Raw genomic sequence first — 11,856 nt, 5'->3', positions numbered from 1 at the left:
CGACCTTCCGCTCTCCGGGCGGACGCTCTAACCACTACACCACGGAGGCTATGTACTTTAACTATATATAATGTGTATATCAGTTACACGGGGTATTCTTTGGGGTCATTAATGAAAGTAAACTGCCCGGCAAACAAATATACACTTGAAAATGGATTTGATACATTACCAACCCGATACTACACTGAAAAAGTCCTGAAACACAACAGACATAAAGTCTAATACACAATCGTGATAACCGTGTCACATTCGTCATCAAGTAACCATTTCCTATTTGTTTCGTTTTAGTCAGACCCATGAAGATCCGGGTGATAACTGATCTTCAGTAACTTGTAAAAGGCGTGAAGATCCGGGTTAGATTTGATCTTCAGGCACCCATGCTTGAAGAAAGAGGCGACTAACGGGATCGGGTGGTTAGGCTCGCTGGGGCTTCTGCTCCTCACGGCAATGCTTAGACAGGCACGCTGAATACAGAGAGCGTGTCAGATCATACGACGAGACTATTGGGACACCTCTCACACACAGCTCATCTAATAACAGACTCTGAGTAGACAGGCCCAGTCCAGCTGTGAACTTGATATTACCGTCGATCACACAGACCGAATACGGAACGGGCAATTTACGAAAAGAGAGTAACGAAATATAGAATTTTCCCTTTGTTATATTCCGTTAAATAATTGCATTGTTTTAACTTCTTTGAGTGGTATTTAGAAGTTGGTGTGATGAACAGCGGGGAGAATTCTATGGATATACAACTTCTTTATCATACACATGTCGCTCAAATAAATAATACAGAAGTTGTATATCCGTTGAACTCTCCCTATTGTACATTAATTTAATTCGAAATTTGTCGATGCAGGAAGAAAATGCATAACTAGCTGTATTAAAGCAAACCATTTTGCTTTGAAATAATCGATAGTGCAAATTATTTTCAATTTATTAAAACATAACAGAGATACAGATAACTTTTGGGGTCATTGAGTTGTGTACTCACTTGTGCTCATCCCAATTGGGGTATCCTAATTTTCCTTTGAGTAACTAAATAAATTGCACTCATCTCACTCAAACTCAATTGGGTATTTTACTATTTCCATTAACTTTAAAAATACAATAAAGTTTAAATGTTAGTGTTTGTTATTTATATTTGATCTGTAATATGAGAAACGATAAGAAAGACTGCAAGTTGCCAAGTTCATGTCCTGAAATAGAATGTCTCAATATACTACAGTTATTTTATTTATCCACCGGTACGCAAGCTAAGATTTGACATTTTTTGTGTGTACGCATGTAAGATCACATTTATTGAGAATTTACAAAAATTCAAGCGTACTTGTACGCAATAGTCGTAATAGGAATTGAGTTTTACATAAATATTTACGTAATTTACGCAGATACACAGCTTATTTGTACCTCTGATAACATGTTGGATGAAGTCGTGTTTCTTCGTTTCATTATCTGTTGTGTCGATTTTATAGATACTTCAATACGAACAGAAACTGAGAGTTACCTACCCTGGATCGTAAGAACACGATTGTCTTCGAAGCTGTAGTAAAATGTCTGAGCGACAACCTACATGGTTACAATAAATTGTTCATCTCGTATATACTGTGAAAATGACTCTATTATCTCTATACTAGTCTGCCTCACGGTCCCTCACATTATTTTCCCTACTGCCTAGCTCTCACTGCAATGCTGAAATCCTAAATAAAGCAAGTCTAGATTTCCTCAGGTTATATCCCAACTCACTGGGGCTCCTACTGAATTTAAATGACTTTATTTGTTACTATTAAACTTATATATATTCTGGGACTAAGCGTTAGTCAGTCTCTATACGTTTGACACTACTTTAATTTAGGTTATAATAGATAAAGCTTGATATAGTTTAATATGATGATCGTTATTTAAGTATTGCGACTACAATGAAGAAACAGAATATATATCTTCTAGTGGTAGTTTCAGTTTCATTGAAAGTCAGTTTTCTTGGAGTAATTCGCTAATGTAACTTTAGATCGTTTAGGTACGCTAATGAACATAAATAAATTAAGACTTCAAGAATAAATAATCATCTCCTGTTTTCTTATGAATATTAAACTTGAAAATGCTATATATCTCTTCGAAACTAGAAATCGGAATTTCCCTTTGTGATTTTAAATATAGATGTAGATATTGACCGAAAGATTCATCGGTGATTAAAGATCACGTGATTCTATATTTAGACACAAAACATGCGCGAGACAGTCATATCTCACAAGCTACAAAACACGAAATCAAAATGGCCTACATGCTGAAGGCAGCCTCGGATTAGTAAGTAAATCGTATCTGAGTAGTCGAGAACATTTTTTCAGAAATAACATGTAGATTTAAAACGGGACACCATTGTTCTTGTCAACCCACTGTATTGAGAAATAACGTTGTTGTTTGCTGTCAGATCGCTGTTCTATGTTTACATTGAGTGAATTGAGATGACTTGCATTTTGCAGTGATTTTCTCTTCAAATTGGTTCTTATCGGCGACACCGGTGTTGGAAAATCATGTTTAATGACGAGGTTTGCAGTAAGTATACATATAGTGTTTGTCATTTTGTGTCATGTACAATTTGGGCGTGTTGAGATTTTGTTGATAGTCATGACGCATTACCCTGGGATTTCCCGGTCTATAAATAGCAATGGGTGATCATAAAAGACAGATCGGATCGTGTACTGGAATGTGTGGAGTGTAGATTATTTCGGAAATTTATGAAACATAGAAAGTTAAAATTAATGTGATATTGTGGAACATGATAAGATGATGCGGAATTTGATAATGGTCTGTCTCTTATAATTTAATAAACTCGGTCTCATTAGGGTATATATAGCTCTGTTGTGTTTATCATCTCATTTTTGTGTTGTTAACAGGACGACACATTTTCGTTTGACACAAAGACTACAGTTGGCGTTGATTTTGTAAGTTGACTATTTAGAACTTAATCTAGTTAAAAGGGACGAAGAAAGAGTCTTGGGAATAATTACAAGAAATACATTATTTGTAGACACGTCAGTTCAAGTAACTGTACATCCTCAAAGTTTTCATACTTACATTCATATGTACGCCAAGACATATTAAACGTGTAGATGAATCAATACCTATGTTTCATGAGTACTATGCAGTTGTATTCCTGAAAAAACACATACCAATGTTCATACATGTCTATGATTTAATTGTCATCGTAATTTTAGAATTGAATTTTAAATAAGTTTGATGATCTATATGTTAATATATCTAATGTTTTCTATTTATTGACTTCAGAAAATAAAAACAATTTTAGTTGACGGGAAGACAATCAAGCTACAAATCGTAAGTTCATAGCTTATCATGTTTCTACTAAGTATATAGTGACCGCCTCCGCCTCCGGTGTAGTGGTTAGAGCGTCCGCCCGGAGAGCGGAAGGTCGCGGGTTCGATCCCCGACCGCGTCATACCAAAATACGTTAAAATATGGTACTTGCAATTGTTGGTCCCTGTCTGGCGCTCGGCATTAATGGGTACAAGGACTGGTCGGCTCGGAGTCAGTATAATGTATCTGAGTGGGGTATTCCTGCTTCACTGCGGCATGGTATCTCAGTGGGCTAGCACTATAAAACCAGCTTCAGTCTGGGCTAGTACAAGCAGCCGCACATACACATACACACGCATGCACGTCGTCATATGAGCGAAATATTCTCAAGCACGACGTAAAACCCAATTTCACCTCACCTCACTAAGTATATAGTAATTTCTGTCAAGATGTAACACAGTCCCCATGTTAATGAGATGGTAATAAACTATGTGCTGAATACATCTAAAACATTGATGCAGTGGGACACGGCGGGACAGGAGAGATACCGGTCGTTCTCCAGCAACTTCTTCCGAGGGGCACATGGCATTATTCTGGTCTACTCCGTCACAAGCAAGGTGAGTGCAATGAACATATGTGTGTATATGTAGACTTGTCTTTAGTGAAATCCTATGTATGTGTTACAGGAGGGGCACGTGCTTCTGTATATCGGGTGAAATCCTAGATGTGTGTTACACGAAGGACACGTGTTTCTGTATTTCTAGTAAAATCGGAAAAGTGTAGGATACGTAGAATACAGGATGGGCACATCGTTCTGTATGTCCAGTTGAATCGGAAAAGTGTAGGATACGTAGAATACAGGATGGGCACATCGTTCTGTATGTCCAGGTGAATCGGAAAAGTGTAGGGTACGTAGAATACAGGATGGGCACATCGTTCTGTATGTCCAGTTAAATCCGGGTCTTCGATACGTGAAAACAGGATGGGCACATTAACCACTAGACTACCCCACCGCCCCGAAAAGTGTAGGGTACGTAGAATACAGGATGGGCACATCATTCTGTATGTCCAGTTGAATCGGAAAAGTGTAGGATACGTAGAATGCAGGATGGGCACATCATTCTGTATGTCCAGTTGAATCGGAAAAGTGTAGGCTACAGGATGGAGCACACCGGCTATACGTTTTTTAATTAATTCTCAAGTGCGGAAAACAGGGGGCGTACATTGTATTGTGTGTGGGGCATAAAAGCGTTTTCCCACCACAGTTTTCCAACCGCTATGGAAATGTGTGTCCTGATTTGATAAACTATACAATACTCTTACCCTTGCAGAAAACAGGTCAGCTTGATCTTCTCTCATCTACATTAATTACAAAACTGTTGCCGAAACAAAGCGAATAGATCTAAATAATGAATTAATTTATATACTTGTACAAGAGATCTGAATTTTAAACATTCATGCAATTTTTTTTTTCGTCCGTCCGCTCTCTTTGAGAGAGATAAGAAATACATCAATTCGAATGGCCTTAATGATAATAGAGCCCCCTGACACTTATGACCAACACAATACATATGAGAGTATTCGGAATTTATGACACAATCTATGAGAAGTCAGTGTCTATTCGTTTTACGACCTACTCGATATTTATTAAATAATGGAATTTTCTCATTCTCACCGCAGCACCAAATCGAGTATGTATTGTCAGGTTTATAGGTCAGCAGTATGGATTGTGTTCCCTATGTTTAAATGGCAGTTGTGTTATTACGATTCACCAAAGGTTACTGTTTCTCCTGGATGATATATGAGAACGAAGAAGAAGTTTTATTGATTGGATGCATCTGTGCTTATAGATTATGGTGCCATTAAATAGACAATAATGGTTCGTACAGGTTTTTCTGTTATTTTTTCATCGGAATGGCGGTATTGTAAAATTAATGAATATTTGATTTTTTAAAAGTTTTCATTGTGGAAAAAAGTAGTGGATATTCGACAGAACCCGTCGTACTGAGGCACGTGGTTCTACCTGCTTATGGTGAAGTCTCGAGGAAACGTAGCTTGTCCTATTCCAGTCAACACTCGTGCTTCGAGGGGCGGTGGGGTAGCCTAGTGGTTAAAGCGTTCGCTCGTCACGCCGAAGACCCGGGTTCGCATCCCCACATGGGTACATTGTGTGAAGCTCATTTCTGGTGTCCCCGCCGTGATATTGCTGGGATATTGCTAAAAGCGGCGTAAAACTAAACTCACTCGTGCTTCGATAAGCTGGTCAAAACCGTACCCAATTTGATGTGCTTTAATGAAACATTACTACGAATGAATAAACACTGGCTACGAGTACCATTTTGCACATTTGCTATCCCTTGAATATATATTCTATCCATGCGATTATATAACTGTTGAGTGCTGTGAGTGAGTGCTTATTGTTTACACACTATGTTACAATTATACGCTCCAAGAAAGGATGTTAGTGGATGAGTTTAGTTTTACGCCGCACTATCCCAGCTATATGGCGGCGCTCTGTAAATAATCGAGTCTGGACCAGACAACCCAGTGATCAACAGCATGAGCATCGATCTGCGCAACTTGGAACCGATGACATGTGTCAACAAAGTCAGCGAGCCTGACCATCCGATCCCGTTAGTCGCCTCTTACAAGCATGGGTCACTGAACATCAATTCTAACCCGGATCTTCACGGGTAGAAAGGATGTAATACCCGAAATGGGTTTATAGAATTCAAGATAAGTTTCCTCCATCTCTTCCTTGTACTGCGTGGTCAGGCTTTCTAACTTGGCTGACACATATCATCGTATCCCAATTGCGTAAATCGATGCTCACTGTTCATCACTGGATTGTCTGGTCCAGACTCGAATATTTACAGCCGCCGCCATATAGCTGCATTATTACTTAATTCGGCGTTAAACAACGAACAAACAAACAGGCAACTTCCTTGTACTGGGACTATCATAAGAATGTGAGAATATATATCTGAGTATGACGAATAATAAATTCTATATTTTCAGGATTCCTTTGATTCAGTTCCTTCCTGGGTGGAAACAGTCAACAAAACTGCCCCCGTGAATGTCAGCACTTTACTGATTGGCAACAAGAGCGACCTATCAGCGGAGAGGGTGGTCGGACAAGCTTCCGGAAGTGTAAGTGTATTGTGGGTTATCTGACGTCACATCCTGAGTATGAGGAAATGTTTGAATAATATATAATACATTTCCGTTGAACAGTGATAAACATGGCCTAAGTACATGTGAATGTGAGCCTTGTATAAGAGAACTGACACCTGTGAGACTGCAATTTCACTGCTGTCAACATCTACAGTTCGTTAATATCTTGGTTGATGGAGCTGTACCATTCCTATTCAGGAACCATTAGAGCTTTGACCAATTAACCAACATTACATCATTGACACTTCAAATTTAGCGCAATGTCTATAGAGAAAATGTTGTTCAACTAATAATAATAATAACAACACCAATAAAAATACCTCACCGCCACCACCACCAACAACAAAAATAACAACAGCAACAACAATAATGTCTGCGATGACAACCACGATGATGGCACTGATAATATATTTTGTGTCTATGCTACCATTTTTGTAGGTCGATGTACCAAGGAACGTATTAACTGGATCTTGTGCAGATCAAATCACATTTAAACGTACGGCGCTCCAGTGGCATCAGCTTAAAAGAGTCGGCCTTTTACCCGAGGCGCAAATGTCCCATCCCTTCCTATTTCCGCAGTGTAATCTACTGTTTCTTGTCTATGTAATTGATTCGTTCTAAGTTATCTTTAAACCACGGATCTCGAGATGTGGTAAACACTGATTTGCGTCGAAATCGATCCCTCTAGTCGGGAATTAAAGAGGCGAATCACCCCCTTAAAGTGCACAACCTATTGCATGCGTTGTCCCATTCCTAATGATTGCAAATCCATTCTGGACACGCGCTCATTCCACGGTATTTCATTATGTATGTCTGCTGCAGGGGAACGTTTAGATTGTGATGGGAATCTTCTTGTAATTCCCCTCTTATGGTGTGTCCAGGTTTACTGGGGACAGGGAAGTATTGGACTCTTTTCTTTGTTAGTCGCTTTTAATAAAAGCAGATCTAATATTGTATAGGAAACGAGTTACAGTGCTTTATATGAAATAGTGTAAATGTTTTGTTGTTAAAAACACAAACAAAACAAACTATTTTGGTCATTCGACTGAGCATAACGAATTCATAAGAAAACGTACACCTGGTTACAGGCGACAGAGCCACATACCCTGAAAGGGGGGTGGTTAAACAACTCAATTAACAATTAAATATAAGTATCGAGTGCGACCATCATTAAGGCTTCTACATGCAGCAGAGCTCTCTGAAGACACATTGTTGCCTGAGGTATGATGTTCCAAATGTCAACTTAAAATTTGGCAAACTGAGATAACGTTAGCGGCTGGTTCTGATCTGTCGTAGGTGTCGTTTCATCGCATTCCAGTCTGTTGGGGAGAGTAGTAGAGAAACAACCGGCCTAGTAGTCTGGGAATAACCTACCTCAAATAATCTGTTATAACACATGCAACACGTGGGCTGGCATTATCGTGTTGCAAATATTAGGTGACGTCCTTGAAATTGCACAAGGTATAAAATATGATCTGGAACGATATTGTTCTGGTAGCTTAAGGCATTTATATTGCCTTTAATAGTAATGAGTTGTTGTTCTCAATGGTTGTGAGACGACCCCATGCTATATCTTTTCCAACCCTAAACTGATGACGTAGATTAACGCAACAGTAGGCAAAACGTTCAGCTTGAATCCTAAACTGATGACGTAGATTAACGCAACAGTAGGCAAAACGCCTCTTGAATCCTAAACTGGTGACGTTGATTAACCCAACAGTAGGTAAAACGTTCACCTTGAATCCTAAACTGGTGACGTTGATTAACCCAACAGTAGGTAAAACGTTCACCTTGAATCCTAAACTGGTGACGTAGATTAACGCAACAGTAGGCAAAACGTTCACCCTGAACCCTAAACTGATGACGTTGATTAACGCAACAGTAGGTTAAAACGTTGTCTTTGAAGCCCAAACTGATGACGTTAATTTACGCAATAGTAGGTAAACCCTTCTCCTTGACACTTGTAGTCCCTCGTTCCATCATCTGAGCTACCCAGATGAACCTGGATCTACTGTGTACTGTCCAAATCGTTTCTTCTAAACCTCAGATGCTAGCTAGGCATGCCTGACGGAATCGCTGGATGTCGGGGTTATGGGGCTCAAACCAGGACTGTCAATGTGCCGGTTTGGTATCGATTCCGTAGATGCACCGACTGAGTGTAGTTGCCTTGTTTACGTGACGTCACGCGTTGATAACCGGCCCTGGCAAGAGTATTGACCTAGTGAAAACGTCTCCAAAGAGATAATATTGAGTCTGGCAACATCGCTTTGTTTATAACCACAGCGTTTTGAATTTGATTTTTAGCAAGCCTCGGCATTGCGTAAGCGAAAGATACACAAAAGTGTTCTTTTAGCACCTGGTAGCCAAACAATCAATGTGTGCTATTCTCTTTTAAAATGTTCAGAACCAGGATGCCAACAAACCTGCAAACATCCAAATTGTGTGCTGTGCATGGACTTGCACGTGCAGGTACACGCTATAAAGCATGATTTGAGTGAGTATGGTTTTACGCCGCATTTTTAACAATATGTTCAGCGGTGGACACCAGAAATGGGCTTCACACATTGTACCCATGTGTGGAATCGAACCCGGATCTTCGGCGTGACGAGCGAATGCTTTAATCACTAGGCTACCCCACCTCCCCTGCATGACCTGAGATTAGAGGAGACGCGTGAATATATATTGAAACTGCTTTGTTTAATGTCATTCAAAATATATTATTGATGAACTACACTAGACGCCAAAAGAAACGTTACCCTCTTTCCTTAATGACGGAGGTACCTATCTTCAGCTGGCGTTGTGATGCGTGGACGTCCACTTCTTGGTCTGTCTACGGTGATCCCAGTCTGTCTGTAGCGCTGAATAAGTCTTATGACCGTGATACGGTGGCATCAGTGGGCGTTGGCAACAGCATTGTATGTCGACCCCATCTGCACCATCCCAATGGCTCTTTCTCTCCCTTCAGCTGTTAATCGTGGCATATTTCTCGTACGTGTGTTTCAGATCATGTCTTCTAGGCTCTGTTTATACCCTATAGAATAATTCTACATGTGAAATGGTTGTAAATATTGTTTGAATATTGCTGCGTTTTGGCGACTGATATTGCTATGTGTAAAATGGAAAAGGAAAAATGTTACAAAGATAATTGTAGATGTTCCTAAACATTTTTCACAATATCAAAGAAACGTTTTACTCAAGGTTGTTTTCACTAATGCAAATCAGCAGAAAATGTTTTAAAAGACAGAAATCATAGCAATGATTATTTTACAATTTTACAAACTCTACAACAGTTGTTTCTTGTTTTAATAGTTGAAAAATGGTGAAAAGCAGAATTTTATTCCTTTCTTTTGGACATCAAAATCACTATTATTGGTTTCATTTCGGCATGGACGAATATAGGACAAATTAAGTCTTCTGAAAAAGATGCATTTCACCCAAATATGAATGCATTTGAGAATTGTTTTTCGTGATTTGCATAAAGCTGTGTTGTTAAGCTTTGTAAACTAAAACCTTCTAAAATATCTTTGATAGTTTTTCAGTAAATCATAAAGGTTTATTTTGGCGTCAAGTGTATATTTGACGCATAGTATAAAGATCACTGCGATGCTGGTATCACCCGAAAGTGGAACTTTAAAGCTTTTACATGAGACAGGATCCTGTATTGTATTTTTGCACTCCTACAGATACGCTCATGGTTCTATATTGAGACACTCACGTGATACTGTCTGTACTTTCTATAATTTATCTATTTTTCTTTCAAATAGGCATGCGCAGAGAAATTTGGCGTTTCGTTCCTGGAAACGAGTGCAAGAAATTCTACAAACGTTCAACAGGCATTCGTCACTATGGCAACACAGATCAAGAACAGAATCGGAAACGCACTTCCGGTGGTTCCGGAAATGAACGACAGCTTCCGGCTGGAATCGACTCCTGTCAACAACACTTACTGCTGTTCCTACTTTTGATGCATAGTTTCGTGGATGAAATTAGTTCACTTTAAGGTTAACAGAATGGATGAATGAAATGTTAGATACTGAGAAGAAAGAAACCCTGGTCGAAGTTCCATTTAAATTACATGCTCAAATTAAGTCAAAGGCTCTTTCGAGGCTCGGGTCACCCATTTGTCTGTGATAGTGCAAATGTCTGGGAAGGGTTGCGTCCCTTAGGTCTCGACAGAAACGTATCATTGTGAGTTTGAATCCCGGCTGCATCATTAGCAACTGTCTCAATTGTAACATCTAAAAAGGCCATTGTCATGGAAACGGGTTAGAATGGGTCTTCAGCAACCCTTGCTTGTCGTAAGAGGCGACTAACAGGATCGGGTGGTCAGTCTCGCTGATTTGGTTGACACATGTCATCGTATTCCAATTGCGTAGATCGATGATGATGCTGTTGATCACTGGATTGTGTGGTCCAGACTGCATTAATTGCAGACCGCCGCCATATAGCTGGAATATTGCTGAGTGCGGCGTTAAACAACAGACAAACCAATTTACAGTGACACGCGGTGATGTAACTTGAATTCTGTTTATAGCGACGTTAAGACCTACTCGCACACAATGACCAACTTGTGTTGATTATCAGGGAATGGACTCTCCATACTTTCTTAATTCCAAACGTGCAACATTACACTCAATACAATACGTCCACATTTTCTTTCTCTCATTTTGTATCGAATCTTTAGTGAAGTGGTTAAAGTGTTTGCTTGTACAACCGACGAGCTGGTTTCAATTCAAAAGATATCAGTCAATTATTGTTATGCCCGGTCGTTAATGGAATATAACCAAGAGCAATGTAAAATCACTGTTACACTACTACTCCACCTGTAAAACCTCTTTAGCCCGAACTCTGGTATGTCGATACATCCTTTATGACGACGATCTGTTGTCCTGGCAGAGTCATTATCAGCCCGGTGATGCTATATCAGAACTCCGATTCTATCGAAATGTAGATATTATACCCCAGAACTCTAATAAATAAATCTTTTTGTATATATGATATACAGCATTTTTTACGGGGTATATATGTCCATTTACAGATTCAATTCCAACAACATTAACACACACGATAGCATAACCTGTGTATATTTTCTTATTTATTAAATGTAACATGAATGATATCGTCATCAGATTCATTGACCCGTGTGTTGGGGAAATGGAGATATTGGAAGCAACGATGTTCTTAGTTAACGCCGCCTTCATCCCACACACCGTTTACAGGGACCCTCCACTTAAATATTCGGGGTTAGGGGAGATAGGGATGGGTTTGGGGGCTGCGCATGTTTTTTTAGACTGAATGTTCATATATACTGACGTACAAAAGAAAGTACACACCTGGTGTTTTGGGATTATTTGAAAAGTGTTGTGATTT

General features: G+C 39.4%; 1 protein-coding gene across 2 annotated transcripts; it reads left to right on the top strand.

The window, feature by feature from the left end:
• The first annotated feature begins 2,223 nt into the window (after window positions 1-2,223).
• On the top strand, window positions 2,224-10,836 carry LOC124283668 (ras-related protein Rab-1A-like). Of its 2 annotated transcripts, XM_046719658.1 has the most exons (7): window positions 2,224-2,304; window positions 2,481-2,553; window positions 2,895-2,942; window positions 3,286-3,333; window positions 3,834-3,929; window positions 6,331-6,462; window positions 10,251-10,836. In XM_046719658.1, exons 1-7 carry the CDS (start codon window positions 2,273-2,275, stop codon window positions 10,449-10,451), a joined length of 630 nt encoding a protein of 209 aa, XP_046575614.1. In that variant the 5' UTR covers window positions 2,224-2,272; the 3' UTR covers window positions 10,452-10,836. The 2 variants fall into 2 exon arrangements, with proteins under 2 accessions (XP_046575614.1, XP_046575615.1); XM_046719659.1 differs by lacking the exon at window positions 3,834-3,929.
• Window positions 10,837-11,856: the final 1,020 nt, after the last annotated feature.

The sequence above is a fragment of the Haliotis rubra genome, unplaced genomic scaffold, assembly GCF_003918875.1.
Source record: "Haliotis rubra isolate DU_JTF1 unplaced genomic scaffold, ASM391887v1 Scf32, whole genome shotgun sequence".
In the NCBI taxonomy this organism is placed as follows: Eukaryota; Metazoa; Mollusca; class Gastropoda; order Lepetellida; family Haliotidae; genus Haliotis; species Haliotis rubra.
This window is presented reverse-complemented; position numbering and strand designations above follow the sequence as displayed.